Below are 24190 nucleotides of genomic sequence, written 5' to 3'. Positions count from 1 at the left end.
CCGATGCCCATGCCGCTACTTAATATTATTTCTTTCCCCTTATCGTTTTATATATGTTAAGTATTGAATAATGCGCGGGATAAGCGAACAAGTATTTTACGGTTCTATGACAAAACAGAACATTGAAGAAAGGTGAAGTAAGAGAACAAACAAACAAACCTAATCCAACCTATTATTTTATCTGTTCTGTTTTATCCGGTTTCTGTATTTGAAACAATAATCCATGGTTTACATTGCTGTTGAGTTTAGTTTGCGTGTGGATGAATTACTGTACACGTCGAAACACATTGTTATGTTGTACCTAGTGGAACTTTTACTATGGTGTTCCAGAGTCCATACACCAAGAAAAATGATCCCGTTAAAAAAGTGATAGCATGCCAATTTCATGACAAAATATTAGTCATTTAGATATATCAATAAAACATGTTCTTTTCCTATCAAATACCATGACGGAATGTGACAATATCAGTATTTGTATGAACACGTGTTTCGCCGTCCTCGTTCATTCGTTAAAGGCCTACAATCCCGTTTTAACCAGGAAAGTGAAGGATTTAACCAGATTTTTAATAAATTAACAGTATTTTAAATCAAGTTTTCTCTGTGTAATGTGTATTGAATATTGTATTTTTGTTAGCTTTTTATCACTATTTAAAACTTTTTAGCAAATCACGCAAATTCTCCTCAGTCCTAAGGCAGAGAGGATTAAGGGCTTTACTTTATATCTTGGCATACACTCATTTTTTCATTCATATTCATACATTATCTCTTACTTATTTGTTATTCCGACATGACTCGACTGAATTTAATACACTTCATCTTGCCTTCTCTTCCTGGGGCTTCCCGACGCCACACACTTACACCTCAACACTTTACGCCTCTTGCTTTCTCACAGTTCTTTCACGTCTAATTCTTAGCACATTATCCAAGTACTGTGAAATAACCGGCCCATGATGAAATAATAACAGAACTTGAATAGAACATTCAAAGAACATGAATGAAATATTATCATTCGCAATATGATGCTACGTGGTTTTCCGCACATACGCTGCAGGTACCTCTTTCATAGGGTACCTACCTAATATTATTGTTTTCAAAATTATGTCACCGTTTCAAAACAGAAACAAAAAAATTAAACGTAACTATTAGTGGTTTCACTAAATTATATTATTAGCTAAGTATTTTGTTCTTGTCTTGTTAACGTGATATAACATCATATATCAAAATTTCGGCGACGCCACTCGTTTAGCCGGGTTAAACATGCTCGGCAAGTTGGGTTTATTAATCTTCATTTAAATGAGAGCCGATATGTTGAACAATTATGAGTCCCCGCCCATTCCTGACCCTCTGCTCTCCGTGACTTGCATCCTTGGGAATCCCCCACTCTCCTTCCACCACCCCCCACCTTCCGCATATACTTCTTCTTCTCCGGTTTATCCACACCGTCGCATTTTTCTCATGCCATAGCTACGATCGCGCTTGTGTTGTTCTCATCTGTTGCATTTTCCTTTGTGGGAACTCACTTTGAAAGGCTGACGACAACTCAAAATAATGGTTCTGTTTATGTCAGCTTTATTTATTATTATTAATGTTTTAACTTTTAACAGCTCTCAGCCGTGGAAGACAATGCTACTTAGATTAAGTCGTGTGTTTTTATTTGTGGTTTTTTCCTTTTTATTATTGGTCTCACTTTAAACGTCTTGAACTTCGGAACCCGTCATAAGTGTCATGGATAGATGGACTGTATTAGGTTTAATTATCACATATTTTACTCTGTTCCGAGGAAATATATACCAAGGGCATACTAACGTGCGCTTTGCTAGAAAATTCGTTTAAAAATATTTATCAACGAAGAGCAATATAATTTTTTTAAGGTAATCCAACAAATTAATATCTGGAATAAACCGTATATCGTCTTGTCTTCATTTTAGAAAATTTTATAAACATTTAAAAAACTTCATAGCGCATTATGGAAATAACATTGCAAGCTGAAAAAAATGTGATTGGCATTTTCAAATACCAGATAGCGACCGAGATGGACAAATATTTTTTCTTTTTTTTTAGTCAAGATAACGGCTTTTTATCATGTGACTAATGACTTCCTACGATTGTGCTTGCTAAGATTTAGTTATTAATTAATGTAAAACGATTTCGTTTATAGTGTATCTACGTGTTTTAATGCCGAAATTACAGGTTTCATTCAAATAAATCTGTCTTAATAAAGTGCACCGATACGTGTAAAATTCACAAACGCCTCTGAAATCCTTTCTATTTTGCGGGTATAAAATTTAATAGAGCGTTTGAGCATATAAATTATACACATCAATGTCTGTATCGGAAACAAATGAATATTTGTATGAAGCCGTAATAAGCGGGTATGCGAAACGAGAACGGAGCCCTAAATAACAATAATAACACGCCATTCCGATTTCGTATAATGAGCCTCTTACATGTCGTATATTTTATTTTATTTTGTTGGGAAAACCAACAGTTTACAATATTTTATGAGGTATGGTAATATGTTATAGTAAGCGAATCAATAATAGGTTTTCACTGATGTTTCTTAATTATTAGTGAATATAGAAGAACTAAAAGTATTGCAAAGTATAATGGGGATTGTGAGAGGGAGGGGTAAGGAAATAATCTAGTAGAATAATATTTATTGTATGAATGTTATTTATTGATTTTAGGTGAGAACTTTGGAGGCGCTCAGTTGAATAATTGAAATTCAGTGTAAAACTATTAAAAATTTATGAAACGCCATGAAAAACTGGAAAAAAAATGTTAACGATTTCAAAGCCCGCAGCATTTTTTTTAATAACACGTTTTCAATTCTTTTAAAAAACTGTTCTTTTTCATATTTGATCTGCCATAACTTTTTGTTGGATACATTCTGCCAACATATGTATAATGATTGAAGATCAATACTAACCACTTTCAAAAGAAAAATGTGAAGCATGAAAGACAGAAACAGATTCAAATTCAGACAGAGGGAAAAACAAATCGTCTGAGATTGATCAATATCGTCTTCAATTTTTTAATCTTACAATTTGAGGTTTTACTCAATAAGTTATTTCATTATAAAATATTGTTTTCACTTATTCCCGACATACATTTTGCTCATTTTTCGTTGTATTTTACCGTTTCCAATGCTCAATTGGACACAATTGCTGTCTCTCATTATTATCATTTTTATAAACCGATGGTCATTTACTAACGGGCGGTCACCAACTGGTGTCGTAATCTTATTAATAGGTTAAAAAATATTTAATTTCCATATAGGTAGGTGACCATGATATTTTTTGCATCTCAGTATTCTCAGTTGAAAAATCTATTCACGGTTTTTATCCAGTTAAAAATACATGCAAGTTGCCCCTCCACACAGGCCGGTGGAATTGTTGACCGACACAAAAGAAACAGAAGATTAACATCTTCGTGATGCATTCTCTCTTTGTGCGGTTTACGCCTACGAATAGTCATACCCAATAATTATAAAGCCGGGCCCGCTTTGAACTGCCCTGGACCCCGGGACCGGGATTTAGCCAGAGGTCACCATAGATCATGGCTCATGGGCCCTAAATATAGGCTGGAAGGACCCATCTTCGTCAGACTGCTTTTATGTGATGTATTTGAGTTTTCTTTGCAGATGTTAACGACCTAACGAAGGTTAATGATTACAAACGTTAACTACTCATTCATAATTTATTTACAATTTTTGGACCAGTATTCCAACCTACGGTCATTTTAAAACTATTTTTATGTTTGTACTGCACAAGAGTTCCAACTGCTGCCAAACGTCTGGAGCCAATGATACTATGTTATCCTCAATTGGGTACATATTATTTTTTATTAATAATTTGTCAAATAATACAATTTAATTTGATTTGAACCCCCGACCTCCGGATTGCTATTCTAGAGCCTTACCCCTCGATCACGGAGAACGAATAGATAATTGGAACAACGGAGATGTGCTGTGAGTCGTTATTATAAGTATGAAACTGTGCGCATAAAAGTGTCGTCAACATAATAATAATAATAACAAATTTTATTAATTTTTTACACAATTACAAATTAGGATTTAATGCATATAAGAAATTAGGTTACATAATTTTTTTTACAAAAGATTGTTTTAAGTATTATATATACATAAAAAAAGAAATTTCAAGAAATGTGGAATTTCCAAAAAAATTTCAGGCAGCGGTGAAAGATCTCGTCAATGTGGAGAGACTCTTTCAAGAATCAGAAGAATTTCCCTTCTGAATCTCCCCTCACTGACGCCATCGTTTACCCATGTTGTGGTTCCATTGTTGGCAAATTAAAATTAAAAACTTAATATATGAAATTGCATTTTATTCTCGTTCGGATTGTTTCAAACTAAAGCTAAGGTTCACCAAAACATAATTTTTAAATTCTCTACGTTTCGCACCAGATTACCCAATAATGCAACTTGCAACGTTTCCGTCTTCATTGGGAGAATTGTTATCTTTCTGTTACCACGGGGAATCTCATAAAATAACGCCTTTCTCAACCAAGATCTAATAAATAATTCCCAATCATTCACATCGTAACATAACTAGCAATTTGAAGAACAAAAACTCACCAATTTAGTCGTACTCTGGAACGTAACCAACACGCATCGGCACAGCGGTACCGATGCCCGATGCCCGATGCCTGATGCCCGATGGTGGTGGGAGCTAATGGGGGGTTTGAACGTTGAATCCGCGATAATAACTGTTATTTATTCGCCAAATCATCTCTCTTATTCTATGTCCATTCTTTGAACATCGAGATTCAACGGGGAATGAAGAACGAAGACCATAAATAATCTAATACCTGCTTGTTTTATGGCCAGAATGCGATAAACTTTTTTCAATCCGTATGCTGTCGCTTAATTTGTGTAATTTAATTTCACAAAATTATTTCTTGTTTTTTAGAATTGGATCAATATTTAGCAATGACACACAACAGTGATATTTTTTACGATTTCCATGGATTTCCAGAAAAAAAATATTGACTTGGCCATTTTCAATACGTACTCCCGCAGACACGTGAAAAATCACGGGATAGTGTAATACCAATTTTTAAAAAATCTGTTAAAATATTATACTAAAGGTATGTGCTTTGTCGCTTGTCTGAATTTATTCAAACAAACAGTTCCAATTTTGAATATGCAATTTAACCGAATGTAACCGAAATTAATGATTTATTGTCTTCTTTTCTTAGTAACATATAGAGATAATGATATCCTCACTGGGATCTTCCGTGCTGAAGATTTCATTTACATATTATAATTTAATTATAAGAAATTAATATTACAACAAAGTAACATATAAATTTAATTATAAACATATATCATGTAGTATAATTTTTTTTTTAAATAATATTAAAATAAGTAAGATAGTGTTTTTTTTGTACAGTTCAGTTTAGTAGATTCGGTTTTAGTCTGTGTTTGATATCAGTATATTTTCTATTTCAGATCTCCTTATAGGTATTAAGTATCCAGCTTTTTATTTGAGATTTAAATGTTTTAATGTTGAGGTTTTTGAGTGAGAGTGGTATTTTATTGTAGAGTTTAATACTATGATATGAGAAGCTTTTTTGCCCAAAAGTTGTATTAATAGTTATTTGTTGGATAAGTTTTTGACCATGAGATCTAGTGTTTCTATTGTAAGTGTTTGTTGTTATTTCTTGGGTTTTGTACTTATGAATGTAAATGAGTATAGTTTTAGAATATAGTTGTTTAATTGACACGATGTTAAGATATGTTTTAATAATAATGCTGTGCGGAGAGAAAACAACAAACTAAGCGTTTTTTATATAATTACAATATGTTTGTAAATATATTTGAATTTATAAAAAAATAATAATAAAATTTATTAAAAGAAAAAAATCGAATAGTTAAACTTAGCGACCATAAAAAAATACATAAAAAGCCTTTTCTGTATAAAACCTTTCGTGAAATTAAACAACAAATTATTTTCTGAAATGGTCCTGTTGCTGTGATTTCCGTTGTAATCTTTCTTTCTGATAAATAATTTGTAAAATATGACGCTAGAAACTAGTAGTAAGAAGACTTACCGCATAATCTTATGTGAACCAACAAATTACACGAGCAATATTTCAATAATATTATGTTATGGCGGTTTGCTTTACGTCCAACATAAAAGTTATGTCAATGTTGTGGTTCGGCGAAAACAATAGCTCAAAACCGTGATAATGGCCGGTAGCCGCTCGTTCTACACGCAATAAACTTGAAACAATGTTGCCACCACCACAAATAGTTGGCCATAATGGAGATATAAACACAAACATCTCCACGGGTGTCAATGGCGAGATGGTTTTAGAAAACTCGCAAATAATACCACCACAAGGTTTAAAATCAAACATATTCGTTGATGCCTTGCAATGTGACTAAATATCTAAGTTTGTGAAAACACACGGAATTAATATTTTAAAATGAAAATAAATAATAATAATTTATTAAATTGTTTTTTTTTTTAAATAGTCATCGATGACAATCGAACCTGGATGTTGCTTCGAAGGCAACCAAGCTATGCTGGCCATTACATCACCAACCATTTTAATAATTTTTTTACCTCTTATATACCTTTTAAAAAATCAGTACATAAAATATATATTTTTTGTTAAATTCATTTTAATAACTTGGAGCGAATACAACAAAAATATACAACTTGTCATAAATTTTAAATTAATATAATATCCTACTAGAAAACACAAATTATATTTTATATTTAATACTCTACATTAAAAGACAGACGCAAAATAAATGATTTAACCTTCTTATTTAAAATAATAAAGTCTAAATTAGACTGTTCCTAACTGCTGCTACTTATAAACTTACACATACCCACAAAAACAACACGACACATTACTCTATCCCACCGTTGCATGTAGATGCACAACTACATTGCTAATTCTCCGATACAGCGGTTTCACACTATGATAAATCGATACGTAAGTGATATTGATATGTTTAAAGTTAACGTGGTGAATTTTGTGGATCATATTAAAAACCTATTCCAATCCTATTCTTCAACCTTTGGTTAACTATCGGATCACTGTATTTTTAAAATTTTCGTTTTTGTGTTTTTTATATCATGTATGTAGGTTTATCGTAATTTTGCTTTTATTATTTCTTTCTCAGATTCTAAATTATTCACCATGTCAAAATTATACTACATAATATACTTGTATAAAAACCTTACGGGCGTAAAATTAATGTAATAAAATATGTGTATATATAAATTTGATTGGTCGGTGGCCGAGTTGACATCGCGTTTGGGTCCCACCCAGGCGTAGTGTGTTCAATTCCTCGGCTGGCTAAGTCCTCCATCACAACACAATCAACATTTTCAGCTTACTGTGGTGGTAGTAGGAGATTTTCAAATATTTTCAGGTTATTCGTAACCCGGGAAAGTTTGTCTTTCTTTTAAAGTAAAAAAAAATAAAAATACATATATACCTATATGTATACACTTTTTTTTTAAATTTTGCATGTATTTTATGCTTTGGTACCACACAAACACATACATTTTACTTTGTGAATATTTCTTCTTTTCTCTTCCGATTCTTTCTCTTATCCTCTACCTGTTTCTTCGGTATATTTACACTTATATTAACATTAATACATTGTGTGTATTTTTTTCTTAATGTTTACTGGATTAACTGTAACAAATATAATTTACCTATAACTTTGTACATTATACTTTTATTTGTACAATAAAGGTTGCATTCAATTCAGAATTTAGAATAAATCAGAAACAAAATTGATAAGAGCACAATTTCATGACGCCAGAGCTTACCGTTCGGGCGTTTTACTGCTTCATTTTATTATAAGATTACTGCTCTACTTCAATTTACAGCCAACTAAAAGGGTAGAATTGAAAAAAAAATTACAAGGAAGTGGAATCGTTTTAATAATATTTTAATAGTTTATTGTTTTTCTTCCTTTTTACTTAGATTATCCCTGTAAATTAAATGATAATTGACTTGTCTTAAATCGGGAGCGTTCTAATTGCATACTAACAATGAAGTACAGTGTTTTTATTTAGGTTAATTTTCCAAAAACCCCTCGTTGCAGATAAAACACTGTCGTTTTAAGTTTGCGAAACGGCACCTTCTTCCCCATTCTAATTAGGCTCACATTCTCGTTTTGGCGTTTAATTCTGCCCGTGGTTACAATCTAATTACATTTTACACGTACAGCCGCTCGCCCGGGCATTTAGAATGGGCAAAACCGATACGAATATGGTGCAAAATTCTTGTGCTTCGTTCCCGCAGGATATTCATGTGGGAATTTTTTTCGCGTTTTGCAAATACACTCGAACACATCGCATTGTGTCTTTTGGAGACAGGGAGAAAGGAAACTGCACCACATTAATCTGTCTAGGTTATAAAATCTACAAAATGAATAATTCCATTAAATTATTACACATTTGTCTAAATAATATTTACCGACTAACCCGTCTTGCCTCTAAGTGGCGCCAAGGGATTGTGCATCAGATGACGTTACATGGTTTGTCAATCTCGTTCATGAAGACCTCTCTGACAGTTGTCTATGACAGATTCGAGACCCAGCGTTCATATTTGATAGTTATTTCATAATTTTTAGTAAAAATGTCCTTTTTTTAAATAAAAATTTATTGTAATACAAATTCAATAATTTCGTTAAGTTAAGCCAATATTTTAGTTTTTATAATTGTGACAGCTGTTTTGGCGTTCTATTTTTCAAACTGTCTGAAAAGACACTTGACGTTGAAACAGCTGTCACAATAATACTAATTAAAATACTTGCAGAACTTAATAATAACATTATAGTGCCCTCGACCCTATTATTAAAGCACAAAAATTAATTTTAAAAATAATTCTCAAACTTCCTCTTTCTACCAGCACTGATACTATCTTCAATACTATCAACGTTATGGACATAAAACAGCTCTTTGCATGATCTATCTTGATTAATTTACACCAAAACAGCAAAACACTATACAAACCAACTCAAACGATACACAATACCCGAGCCAAAAACAAAAAACTTCTCCAAACTCCTTTTGCTAAAACCACCTTTGGGCAAAGACATTTTAAATACATAGCTTGCAAACTATACAATATACTACCAGCCACTATTAGACGAACAGAGTCAATGACCAAATTCAAACATGACATAAAGAAATGGATAACAAGTATTGGGCGTCCCACTATAACAAACATATGTAAACCAAATTACACGTAAACAGTAACAATTCACATACAAAATAAAATAATATATTCAATAATTTTATAATAGCCCCTTTGTAAGTAATCGTTAAGTACCTGAATACGTCTGTCTCGACACAGGTGTACCCTAGTGAGACAGATGTCGAAAAATTTATGTAATAAAACTTTATATTGATGAATAATAAAAAAAAAAAAAAAAATTGATGTATTAGTTCTACGAATTAAGAAAAAACTATTATGCAATAATATGTATTTATATAAAGAAGAGGGAGTGGTGGGCGGGTAGATTTGTTTTATAAAAATACACAGTTTTATTCTGAGATTGATGAAAATTTGCACAGCAAACCACCCCACCCCTCAAATCAGAATCTTGATATTTTCATGAAATATTGCACACGTGACGTTCAAAATAAGAGGAAAATTACTATCCACATCTGATTTAGAAAAACTCTGCGTAAAGCCCGGGCAACGCCGGGGACTTCAGCTAGTAGGTAACTTATATTATTTTTTAGAATAAAAATTTTTGTTCGGTGTAATATGTACTTAGGTAACTATGTATATATTTTTGGAACATAAACATATTTTTTAAATTTGGTTTTACACCCAGCCAAGCTTTTACACGGATTTTAAGAATATAATATACCTAGTAAGATATCGAATATTATACACAAAGTTTTTAAAGCACGAATAACGATAAACTGATAAACTGAATATGAAACCATATTAGTAAAACATGTATCAGTAACATAAAATAATATGAAATCTAGAACAATTCTACATATAAGACGAATCACTAAAACTACATTACTACGTTTTATTTTTATTTTGATAAACTATTTTCACTTGAATTCCTCTTTATTACGTAGGTACCTACGTTCTTGTTGGTGTTTCATATCATAATTATTTCATGCTTATACAGGGTGTATCGGCACGTACCCGACAAACTTTAACTAGCTATTCCTTAGCACATTTGGAGTAAAAAATGTTATTGTCACTTTGCTGTCCGGTAACATTTTTTTTCAATTAAAAACAAAAAAATATAAAAAAATCCACACTCCGTCACTGTCATTGGCATTGTTTCTCGTGTTCAACAGCTGTTATTAGCAAGTGTGTCAAAAAGCGTCTTCGCTCTTTCATACACACTAAATAATAATAGTTAAAAATTAGACGAATGGTGCCATGCCATTTCGTTGTGATTGTAAAAGCGCGCCAATGTAGGTACGTACGTATATTATTCAACGAAACTCGAATAAAATATTGCCAGATGGGTTTTCAAACTGTGACAAAGGATAAAACAGTGGTGACATGTGGTGAAAATATGAATGGTAAATTTTTTATTAAAAAAAAATGTGACCGGACAGCAAAGTGCCCATAACATTTTTACTCCAAATGTGCTAAGAAATAGCTGGTTAAAGTTTGTCGGGTACTTGCCGATACACCCTGTATAGAGATTGAAGTTATATAACTATTAAATAACTTCCATCATTTTTTTTCCATACTTCTTACAATGAACTTAAATAAATTTTAAAAATAATGTTGTGTTTAGCTTACTGAGCCATATCATATCACTGAGTGGAGAATCTGTAATTATATACATATGACGCAGGAAATCAATATGTTTGCTTTGTGATTTAAAAAGGTTTAATCATCTCGCACAATGATCGAAGTGGTTTGGACCTCAATTTTCCCTATTGAATCAAAACGAACTATCTATGATAATAACTACCATTCTACTTATTATTGTTTGTAAAAAACGGTCGTGAATTCCGGGCCTTATGCTGCTTTTATACACGAGAAAAAACGCACGAGCCGAGTCACGAATTACGGGAAAAGAGCGAAGCAAACGGCTTTCCTTTCCCATAAGTCATGTTTCAGCTCGGCAGTTCGGCTCGCGTGTTCATACGCGCCCTTAGATATCATCTCTCAAATTAAGATGTTATTTTGAAATTAAACTGCACAATATTTCGCAACCTCAAAAATCCTCCATCCTAAAATAAGGACTAGCTTTAAACAATTTGTAAAACCGGCTAAATTAAATTACTCCGCGGCCAGGCCAACCTCCCGGACAATTCGGCTATTTATTAGTAAATAAAGTTGATTATTCTTTAATGAATACTTGTTTTAAGACGTTTAATTAAGTTTTATGGAGACAGTTCCGCTTCATTGCTGAAGGTTTGCAGATTAATTCGGGCTTGTTCGGCACCCGCTCGGTAATTGGAGGGAGAGGTAGCCCACCCTCTCTTTCCACTCTCCCACCCCATCCCCGCTGGTGGTGAGGTCCAGCCGAACCGTTGATTGCTCCTCTTCTCCCGATGGTACTGCACCCAGACTAGATATGGATTTGTTGGAGAAAAGTGCTATTGTGTACCTACGCTAGGAAACTTTCTGATTAAAAAAATACCTGTTTACGTATCGTCCTTTCCTACGAGAATTCGAGAGCTATTCTGCTCTAATTAGTGGGACTCACCTCGGCTTTACCACTTTTCTTCCTATTTTCCTGGTGCATTTTCCCATCGGGGTTGGCTATCATCAGGTCCACCTTAACTCTGCTCACATAGGTTCCGAAGCCATGTTTTAGAGCGCCATTTTCTATGAAGTCTTCCATCAATCTTTTACTGTGGCGCGATTCCAGTTCTACTTAAGGATAACGATTTTTTTGTCCTTAACCTAGTTTTTTCTTATTTCTTCAAAATTCGTCAAGGAATTGTTTGTTAACCGTAAAAATAATGACTTTTGAAATAGAAAAAAAAATAAACATTAGGTAAAAAGCGATATTATTCCTTCGATCTAGAATCGGAATCGCCCCTCACGATTGACTGTTGGGTTAACTTATGTGTATCGTTCCTCATAATATTACCAAGAAATTGAAGTTTTCTTCATTTTATAATAGTTGGAATAACTACACGATATTTTTCCATTCGATGAAGAAATTGCGACTTTCGTGATTACCATATCTGTCCATGACATTTTGAGAATGCTCCTGTATATATCCAGTTTTATTAACGCTGCTGCCATATCTGTCTTTGGCTAATAAAGTGGTTTATTTTGTTGCAGAGGTGGCGTGTGTTCTCATCGGCTGTGCGTGAGGCGTCCTCGCCGCTCCAGGCCTCAAGCTGGCAGCCGGAGCGTTAGCTGCCATGAACCCCCACTACCACCCCTACACGGAGCTGAGCTCTCCGCACCCGCCCAGCCCCGACAGCGGGGGCTACCCGCACTCGCACCCGCACCCGCACCACCATCACCACCCACACCCGCACCCGCACCACGCCATCAACAACGGCCACCACCACCACGGGCCGGATATGCAGCAGCCCTACAATAACAACAACAATAACAACGGGCCCGGAATGAAGCAGTGCGCCGGCTGTGGGGGCAAGATCGTGGAGCGGTTTTTGCTGCACGCGCTGGACCGCTATTGGCACAACGGCTGCCTCAAGTGCTCCTGTTGTGGGGCCATGCTGGCTGATATCGGTTCCTCCTGCTTCACCAAGGGCAACATGATCCTCTGCAAAACAGACTATACAAGGTGAGGCAACCACAATATTCTTTAAAATAACTAATCTAATCATATTTGTATCTGTGCCGTTTACTCATCTGCTGTCCTAATGACGAATTTAATGTGTGCAAATTTGTGACCTTGCATCAGAGCTATTTAAAGTTTCATTTGTGCATAATATTTAAAGTTTATTGTATAGAAATGTCGGGTGTGCAAAATTGTGACTTTGCAACAGAGCTGTTTAAAGACATACCCCTCGTATGATAATATTCAAACATTATATAATATGTACTTAGTTACACATACGGTAGAAAGAAAGTCAGAAGGACATAAAAGGAAGACTTACAATATAACAGAAACGGTGTATATCATGAATAGATGTAGTCAATTTAGACCAATCGAGTAAAATATATTATACATATTATTGAAGTTTTCAGTTTGAGGGTTAAACTGAAAATATCTGTTAGGTATGCGCATTTTAGATTTTTGGGCAAAAAATTCTGTATCTTTACGAGTGGGCATAGTAATTTACACAGCTGCAAATTGTAGCTGTCCTGTTATTCATTATTTAATCCGATTGTTGATTTCAATTATTAATAATCGAACATCATGCTTACTTATTTATATAATGACAACTCGCTGATTCTAACTGGATGTAAATTAAGATTTCAAGATATCTTAAAAATGTTTTTATATTTTCATTGATCGACAATTGATTTGCAATAATTTGATCAGAAGAAATTCCATGGGTCATTGCTCCCATGACTCATGGATAAAATTAATAGATTGCACTATATCTATCGGCCAACTGCATCGCCCATGTAATTCCATAAGGTGTCCATTAATAATCATAGTTGGAAGTTGTCCGGCTGGTTATGATATTTGCTTAGTGAGGTTATTATTGGCGGCGCGACATTCCTGTGCGTTACATTGTAACAGGGGTTTATTACACGCAGACCAGGCTGTAAACTGCAAAATATTATGTCCTTGCTGACTTGGTGCTCAAAGGTGATATATTATTGTACAATTTAATTGCTCCACGCCTCTTTCCTGATTAGAGTTTCTTTAGTTGCCTTTTATGTGTAACTAGCTGAATTTATAGTTTAATTTTAACAAATTGATGGCAAATACAAAATATATATATAATACATAAATGTAACTTCTTTGCACTTGCAACATTTAATCCAGCGGGTTTCCAGAAACATAAAGGTTTCCCGATTTTTTTATTGTTGGATGTCTTCATATCTATGCAAATTTTCGCTTGCCATCAATGTGTTTTAATTTTTTGTAATCGGAATTTTTAGAGGAAAGATAGACGCAAATTAATTGATTACGTGTTCCTTGCTGTTAATAAGGGAAAAATGTCATGATTGTTCAATGATTACTTGTGTACAAACCTGTGTTAAATGACGATTCAATATTGATTTCGGCAAAAATGTCTAGCTACGACAAAATAATGTTTGTTTATGGATGTATTCAGCATTAGCTGCATGCATGAAAAAAATGTTTTTTTTAACTACGATACACATAGGAATACATTTGTTTTGATGGAAACCCGTTGTTACGATGATGTACAGTATACCACTGTTTTTAGACTTCAACAAATCCTTTAATTGTTTGCATTAGAGGTGAGTAAAATACCGCTAAACTCTTTTTTCGTAACCGTTTTAGTTCTTAAACGGTTCTAATTATTTCGCGGGTTTTGCGATAGTCGTTTTAAAAAAAAACTGTACTTCGCCCGTGATAAACTAGCGCGAAACGATTCCAATAGAGCACAAGAGCACGAAGCATTTAAAACAGCTCCCACGACACTTTACCAAGCTGCTATAATAATACCCGTAAACTGTTTCTACAAAACGATTTCGCGCGTAACGCTCTCTCCCGAAACTTCGTCGCTATCGCCGCAATCGTTTTTTTTTTAAATTTTATAATGTTATTTTTAAACGGTTCCGATTAACCGTTTATTTCGAGAAACCAAAACGGTTTCGGTTATTTTGTAAAATAAACTGAAGCTCTCACCTCTAGTTTGCATATGTTCATGTTATACTAAACCTTTCCAACTCCAGTTGTTTCATTATAACAATAATTATGAATATTTTAATAGGTAACGGTATTTGGTGAAAAGATAATTATATTATGATGTTTCTCAGAAATTCCAAAACGTTGCATTAAAAGTAATGATAGCAATAGCATTTTTATACACACATGTTTTTACGTACGTTAAATATTATTTGCATCATAAACTTTATTATTTAATTACTGTGAAATTCCCCGCCTTGCGTCTTTCACCATTAAATTTGGCTACCCGTGTTGTTGGAGCCCTTCAGTGATACCGACCTACGGTGATTCAGTATTACAACTGAGGAGAGAAAGGTCTTTGATATTAAGTTGTGTCCATGTTAATTACGAGTCTTCTGATAAATCTCAAAAGTATTGTGCTATTTTTGTTGATTTTTAGAAAAACTTACCTCTATCACTCTAAACTAACTATAAGAATCTACTAAAGATTCTGCATGTTTGAAGTATAAAACACTCCAGATTTATGAGCTCTTGTCTTGAAATTTGCACAACTTCGTCTTTGTGAAATTCATAGATCACCGCACCTATTGTCAACTCGCTTCACCATCGCGCTTTGTACCTAATATCAATATAATGTATAACTTCTGTTAAGGCGATGCACTACGTCGTGTAATATTTTAAATTGAGCCGCTATCAATAACAACCCTTACGTAGATAGCGATAAGGTTTAAATTCCCGATTAACACCATTCGCCTGTTTTGATTTATGCGTGAAAAAAACATGGCCAAAAAGTGCCTTTTATTTTATTTTTTGGATGTTCAGACATAAATTTTTTTTTTTCGATCATTTTATAAATAATTTAATTTGCCACATTATACAATAAAATCACAACCGAAAATGGGTTCGTAAGTAGGAGATTTTGAACTTTAAAGCAGTTTTCATGGGCCTTATAGATACATTAGTTTTTTCTGGGCTTATAAAAAGATTTATTTAAAAAATACTCGATTGTTTCAAAGGCCAAGATGTATTCTACTCGCAGTATTTAATTAAAGCATCTGAAACATTTCTAGGCGACCAAATTTTCAAACCAAAAACACATGATTTTGCGTTACTACGTATGGCATCGCCTTAAGGCGAAGCTTCATGCTAAATCACTGTTTAGATTAATAATTATAACGAATTGGTGTACATTATGAATACCAAAAAATATGCTTGAGATAAATTGAAGGTTTTCCTATCGTTTCGCTTGAGTAGAATACAAATAAAGAAATAAATTACTCGATAAAAAATATAAATGTAAACTATTAAAAAATATATTATTTTCCAATAGAAATGTATGAACGCGTAAAGGAAACAACTTTAAAAAAAACAGCATAATAGCTAAGAGTATCTGTGACAGTTTCACTTAATTAATTTTTTTGCTTTCTTATAAAATTATTTACAAAATAAATAAAAACCAGTTTTGTGCTTAAACTCCGTTTGTCAAGCGATTTTAATGCCTATTACCTACAAATGAGGTATACCAAGCATATACACATATTGGCTTGTAGCTTCCTCTTAACAAGTAAGACTAACGTTAGTTTTATTTAAATTTTTCGTTCAGTGTGAAAAAAATATATTTAAACATAAAGCATATTCTAGTAATATAGTGATATATTTTATAAAATTCGAACTTGTGGATACTAAATAAGAAACTTTGATACATAATAATAATAATAATAATATTTGGATGATTTGTAAAGCGCCGTTTTTGTGCAAAATCACTTCAAGGGCGCTGTACAAATATATAATTAACATTTCTACAATGATCTATGTTATTACTAACTATATATGGAGATAATATACAGTACCATCATACTTACCTTGTAGGTAACTTATGATAAACACTAAATTAACATTAATTAATTGTTTATTAGTGAAATTTAGATACCGGATTTAGGACATAATTGGAAAATTTGATATAATTGGACTTTCTCTCAGGAATGGTATATATGATGAAACATCGAATACCAAAGTAGCTATACGAATACCTACGAACGTATTTTATTTATTTATTTAGAATTAACGGCACAAGTGGCATTTACATACATGATAGTTATTGAGTCATAGTAAAATAAGGAAAGAAGAAAGAAAAGAAAAAATATGGGATGATATAAAATAATGTACATTTAGAACAAAGAACATTAGTAGAAAGTTAGTGAAAGAAAGGAAGAAGAAACATCAAAATGAGACATTCCTCCCATCCTCCCTTTTTGTAAAATTAAATGTTATCAAAACTGAGATGCTGTCATTTAAAACATACATTTTATAAAAACCAATAAAATACGGAAAAGCATCAAAATGGTATAACATCTTACCATGCATTCAAATAGAATCTTCATCGTAACTCTTCCCTTTCGGTAACTTCCTACACAATTTGAGATGCCGTCATTCCAAAATCAAAAGATCACTAAAACACGCGAAAGCTTATAAATGGCTCAATAGTCGACTCAATAATAAAATGACATCTTCAATATAATTCATCCCTTTCTGCAACTTCACTTACCCGATCGCAGGGGTGATCGTTCGTAGTTTGGGACAATCGGTGTCAGGACGCGTCATCCACGCATCGCCAGTCATAAATGCCGTCCAGAGCACAATGGACCAAACATGATGCGCCGTAAATTATGCCGGCTTCCATCCATCCCTCTGTCACCCCGGGTAAACTTGACGGCATTTTTTACGCAGGTTTCTAATTTTTTTTCTACTGAAAAAAATATATGATCTCTAATACGGGTGGTCTCTCGACTATCGGAGCGGAAAAGACCTACTAATTTGATTGGATTTTAATAAATAGGTACATCATTTCTTTTCCGTTTATTTTCACGTGTGAGATAAATTTTAGGTTAATACTAGCAAAGACCCGTGAAAAATCACCCGATAGTATAAATTATCGACAAATCAGTTTTAATTTTGAAAACAATACAACTGAAATAATATTAGATTTGAGTTCATTGATTCAGATTTCACTAACTAACACACAGCACGGACGGCCAAAATTAGTACGTTGGATTTTATCTTAAGAGGAAGCTACAAGCCAAAAATGTGTATATTCTTGGTATACCTTATATTGTAGGTAATAGGCATTAAAATCCCTTGACAAACGGAGTTCAGAAACGTTCGATTTCAAGCAAATAACTGTTTTTTACTTATTTTGTAAATAATTTTATAAGAAAGCAAAAAATTTAATCAAGTGAAACTGTCAAAGATAATAAGCTATAAAACTGTATTTTTTTAAGTTATTTCCTTTATGCGTTCATACATTTCTATTGAAAAAATATTTTTTGTAGTACTTTGCATTTATATTTTTCATTGATTAATTTATTCTTTTATTTGTATTTTACTCAAGCGAAGCGATAGGAAAACCTTCAATTTAACTAAAGCATATTTTTTGGTTTTCATAATGTACTAAAGCATATTTTTTGGTTTTCATAATGTACACAATTCGTTATAAAGATTAATCAAAATAGTGATTTGGCATTAAGCGTCGCCTTAACGTCTTAAATTTTACCATCCCAGTAGAAAATGTATTTAATGTACGCTAACGGTACTTAATAGGACTTTCACAGAAGTTAAATATGAACTTTGACATTTGATGAATTGTTCAAATTCAGTGAAACAACCCGTCCTAAAAGTAGCCAAAGTAATTTTTATTCTAAATAATGTTTTCTCACAAGGGCATCTTCCACTCTTGTACCTACATTCTTCTCATTTCATCAATTTCTGGTAGTCAATAACATTTCGAAAACGAATAATCGTAAAAACGATACTATATACACCACAATACGTGAACCAACAAACATCCATTGTAATCAAAATCAGTAAAATTGATATCAGTTTTTATTGAAAGTTTGGTTTAGCAGCAGAAAACCATATCCCGCTATTAACTCCCGTGGGTTCATCCAGGGGCGTCCAAAGGGGCGGCCGCACAATCCCCGGTCGGCGTTTGGGCCGCTTTAATTTATCACCGGATTCAGTGCATGCGGCCCGCCACAGATATCGATCCCTGCCCCGGCCCTCGGCTGCCCTGCCGCGCTCGGGCTCGTCTGGGTTGCCAAGGTTAAATATTTTATAACACGAATTTGTTAAATCAATTTCGGATATATTGTATACGTTCGTGGATCTTCTGCACGGTTCGTTCAAAAGAAAGTTTTTTTCAACAGGAACCAACAGTGAATACAAAAAATTATTTACGTACCTCTTTATTTACGACACTTTCATATTTATACAATCATTTAATAGCGATTTTAATCTAATTACGATTTGGGTGATTGCTGTTTCTCCTTCCGAATGCATTTTCAAACTGTGAATAATGTATCTTAATATTTTTCTAACTTGTCGTTTCGTCACTTGCAAATATGTTTATTTTATCTGTTAAAAAGCGCGGGACAAAATGTAAAATTTTCGATTTTCGTAGAAGTACTGTATTTATGTAATCCTCGTATAACTTATTTTTATTGTGAAAATCGCTTATTTAACTGCAAAATATAACACATAAAACTTAAGAATATTTTCGTTGACTTTCCAAACTTGAAGTTGAGTTAATACGACATTTACGTTGGTTTTTGATTTTGTTTTATTTTACTGTACTGCCCATAGAAATGCAGGGTCAAAAACTACGATGATATACTGTTATTTTATTAAAAATGGTAAAATTATTCGTTTTCCTGTTAAAAACGGTAGTGCTGGCCTTAGCGAATGAATTGACAAAGCATGAGTCAAAGGCGAATGTTTTATTAGGACGGCGTAACACGTGTTCATACACATATTGTCGCATTCTGTCATGATATTTATTAGGAAAAGAACACTTGTTCTCGATATATTCTGAATGACTAATATTTTATGAGAAAAGTAGCATGCTATCACTTTTCTAAAAAGATCGTTTTTCTCCGTGTAGTTGGCTTTTAAACTGACATCTCAAATAAACTTATTTTTATAACGAAAACCACTGAAAATGCCTTGTTATCGTTGTCCAAGTTTTTCCAAGCGTGTCCTTTCTGTTTGGTCGAAAATTCTGTTTGTTCTTAATCAATCGTACCCAATGCAAGTATCAGATGGTTTGGTACATAAGCCAGAAATTTAAACCGTTTTTCTATTTTTCCAGTAAAAAAAAATTACTTAAGTTTCATTTAATAAAATATAGTTTACAAGAACTTATTGAGCTTTCAAGTATCCTGCAACGAATGTAAAAAGATCAACTGTATTTAAGAAATAAAGTGAAAGCCGAGTAAATCCGTCCCAGACTTAATCGCGTATCCAACATCTGTCTCACAGTTGGAGATTCGCAAACGGAGGAATTCAATCGTCACACTTCGAAAGGTTCAACATCCACATACAAACACCAATACAATAAACATTGAACGCTTCGTATTATGAAAGGCCATAAAATGGAACTTGTTCATGTGATTTTACTGTATATTAATTTTTAAAGTGTTATTTATTATCTTGTCTGTGTAATTTACACGGTTCACGAACCTTCCCAGTAATCTTAATACATCATTGATTATTGCGCATTAATCAATCGATGAAAATAATATTTCATATTTTAATATTCAAATTTTACCGCAGTGTAAGAAGAATTCAGATTTACGATTATGCACTAAATGTATTACTATGATCTCTCTCACGCGATTCAACAATTAATTCAACAACTATGCAAAAAAAAAACTTCTTTTTTTTTACTTTTTATGATCAACGAAATGAAAGCTAAATAGATAACGTAGTTGTTATGAAATATTAAGTAGTAACATAACCTTTTATAAATAATTGAATCCATTCTCACGAATCATTTTAATTTTCCTTTAAGCGTCGGTAGTCTGTTAAAGCTTTGAACTTTTAAGTAGTCCCTTAGGAATGCAACAACGTTTTATCTAGATTTTCTTACTAAAACAAAACTGCCAAGTTTTGGATATTGAAACAACCACATTATTGCAGAACTAGTCTAGATAAAGGTAAAAGTAACGTACGTTATAAGCTACGCGTTTATAGATGGCGTTAATTTAATTATTTTATGAAAATACGCCTTTTGCAAGTTTTGCTTTCAAATATGAAGACGAATTTTTTTTTGTGCCTGTACATATATTAAGATTATAACGTACATTACATTTACCGTTACGTTAATATTCTGTGTGTATAAATCGTACCTATTTAACTGCCTGATCAATAAAAAATTCTTAATTGAGCCATTACATTATCTTATTAATGTATACTATAAAGATAATTCTAATTGATACTTTTCCCTAAACGACCCAATTTCCATCTAGCTATCATAATTTATACATACGTATGTAAGAGTTAAACATGGTATACTCGTATGTATATATTTACTTCGTATACGATCTTAATTGCTGGATTAATAAAAAAATACTTAATCCAGCCTGAAATACGGCAATCAACAAATCATGCCTCCATAAAGTCGTATAAAGATAATTCTAATTAGTGCTCAACCATAATCGACCTAACTGCCATTGAATTATCATTATGTGCCCATATTTATTTACAGATAAACATTAATAAAATATAAATGTGGTGAGATTTATTTTTACAAATCAGTTATTTACATTTATACACTTCGCCATTCCTTTTACTCCTGTTTAAATAAGCGTAACATACCCGAAATCTATCCTGGGAATGAATACGTGGAAAAACCATCAAGGAATAAAACCATTTTATTATTATTATTTTTAATGATAATAAAATGTTTTTTTATGCATAGCACAAGAATATCATATTTTTAGGTATTAATTACTAGGCTGAAACACAATTGAGATATAAATTGAAAAAATCTTCCGAAAAAAAAATACATGCCGCCGACGGGAATTGAACCCGCAGCCTTCTGATTGTCGGTCAGGTGCTCTACAAATTGCCAAATTATTCAATAAGTACTGGTTATTATTATCGCCGTTATTTGTCATTCTACAAAAATTGCTTAGATTCCCTAAAGTGTTTTCCGAGACCATTTCGTAGATGGATTTAAACATCATCCAGCACAATTTGTATTGGACACTTTCAGGGCACTTGAGCCAGTGGAGGTTGCAAAGATGTTCTGAAATGAGCGAATATTTAGAAACCCCGGTTATGAACCGTACTACTGCAAAACACTGATTGAAGTTTTTCAATTTGATATTTTGTAAGGTTGGCATAAATGCCGTTGCAGTAATCGAGAAGTGAGACTACGTAAGAGTTGATAAGTAGTTTGGTTGCCTCTAGGAAGGTTTCTTCGGACAGACCTCTTAGTTGAAAAAAACTGGTGCTTAAAGTTCTATTTATTTGACTTGTGTATAAAGATTTCATATTATCATAAGCTGTCTCAATAAGTACGCAGAACATTCAATATATCATCACGCAAAGATTAAACGTAACATACCAAGAGAAAACCCCACTTCGAGAATATAACCCACGTGGAGAGTAATGGAACATTCGTATTATTAGAAACTGTTTTAATAAGCACGCGGAACATTCAATGTATCATCACGCAAACATTAAACGTAACATACTAAGAGAAAACCCCACCTCGAGAATATAACCCACGTGGAGAGTAATGGAACGTTCGTATTATTAGAAACTGTTTTAATAAGCACGCGGAACATTCAATGTATCATCGTGCAAACAATAAACGTGACATACCAAGAGAAAAACCCGCTTCGAGAGTATAACCGAAATGGAGAGTAATGGATCATTCGTATTATTTGAAACTGTTTTAATAAGCACGCGGAACATTCAATGTATCATCACGCAAACAATAAACGTAACATACCAAGAGAAAACCCCGCTTCGAGAGTATAACCCACATGGATAGTAATGGAACATTCGTATTATTTGAAACTGTTTTAATAAGCACGCGGAACATTCAATATTATATTATCACGCATAGCCTAAACGTAACATACCGATATTTGGATGGAGTAAACAATATTTTTAGAAACCTAAGTGGATAAACGGATTTTCAATAGGAAATAAAACGTTAATATCTTCAGAAATGGTTTAATAAGCACGCGGAACATTCTATGTATCATGGCACTATGTAATAATTCTCGTCCCCATTGGCCTCGCTTGACCCCAATAATAGTTGTTGAAGATGTGGATGAGATATTATTAGTCATTATCATTACAAGTAACGGGTCGTTCCGAATGATTCCATTAAAAAGGCATGCATTAAGGCGGGTCCACACGCGCGATTGTTGACGTCGCATTAGCGCCTATTGTCTCATGATTGAGGACAGTTTTGTCGAGAATCTCTCAACGTGATTTAACGCCTAGAGTATCTACTGTCATTATAGATGTTATATAGCAATGCCTAAAAATAAATAGTTGACTCTGATGTGATTCAAATTATCCACGAGAGTTGTTTGAATGTCCATTCTCCCAGTTCCCATGGTACGCCTTTTTTGCCCGGTATGATAACGAATCTAATGAATACGAATTCTCAATATCTCTATGAACCCACTAGCGACCATTTCCTTAAACAAAATACTTAAATATATATTTTTTAATAAAATAGAGTGCATTTTATTTTGCTCAAATATGTCTGAACTGAAAATGCGTTTATTTATAAAAATATTAATAAGGAGATCAACGTATCCCATAAAAATACTAAGTTAATTAGAATTCAGTCCAAAAGTTAGAGAGAATATAACGTTCAACAACCTAGTCTTGGCACAAATTCATTGCTTCATTCACATTCATCCATCGTATCATACGCAGGTGCATACGCGGAGAAAAAAATCCTGTTAAAAAAAGTGACTGCATGCGAACTTTCTGATAAAATATCAGTCTTTCAGAATATATCGAGAACACGTTTTATACTAACAGATCAATATCAGTATTTGTATGAACACGTATTCCACCGTTCTCACATATCACATAACACTTTCTTTCGATTTATACTTTGTTCTCTGGAACTCTTTCAATTCATTCGTTACAGGCCCGCAGTCCCATTTTTAACAAGAAAACGAATACTTTAACCCGATTTTTAAAAACAGTATTTAATACCGGTAAGTTTTCTCCGTGTTTGTACTCTTCTATTATCTCGACTCCTGACATAAACCCGACTCAAATATTTTATTCACTTCTGACGTTTTCCTGAAGCGTCTCCGAATTTTCCTTCTTTCCGCTTGCGAGTCATATAATCTTCTTACATTCCTTCCTCCGTCCAACCACTGTACTTGTACAAACCATCCTTAATTAGAATATACTCAAATTAAATCTAAGATTCAACATTTCAACGAGTATAAATAAATTATTTTGCTGTGAATGATAATTCGATCTTTCTCTGTGCATTCTTTTCCGACATCGTAAGCCACTAATCGCCAATAATAATTTCAATATCACTGATTATCGCCGTTTCTCCCAGCTTCCATGCGGGGAGGTGGGACGTGCAGAGATTATCAAGCTCTTTTCTTG

At 33.3% G+C, this 24190-nt stretch overlaps 1 protein-coding gene across 1 annotated transcript in view; it reads left to right on the top strand.

The window, feature by feature from the left end:
* Positions 1 to 24190, top strand: part of LOC149424218 (LIM domain transcription factor LMO4) — a 362556-nt gene that overhangs the window by 53112 nt on the left and 285254 nt on the right. Inside the window, exon 2 of the mRNA XM_089631226.1 lies at positions 12289 to 12760. Coding sequence (XP_089487352.1) covers positions 12372 to 12760 — 389 coding nt within the window. The 5' untranslated portion in view covers positions 12289 to 12371. The remainder of the gene's footprint in view (positions 1 to 12288; positions 12761 to 24190) is intronic.

This window comes from Hesperophylax consimilis, chromosome 4, assembly GCF_061612785.1.
Source record: "Hesperophylax consimilis isolate HC1 chromosome 4, BYU_Hcon_1.0, whole genome shotgun sequence".
NCBI lineage: Eukaryota > Metazoa > Arthropoda > Insecta > Trichoptera > Limnephilidae > Hesperophylax > Hesperophylax consimilis.
This window is presented reverse-complemented; position numbering and strand designations above follow the sequence as displayed.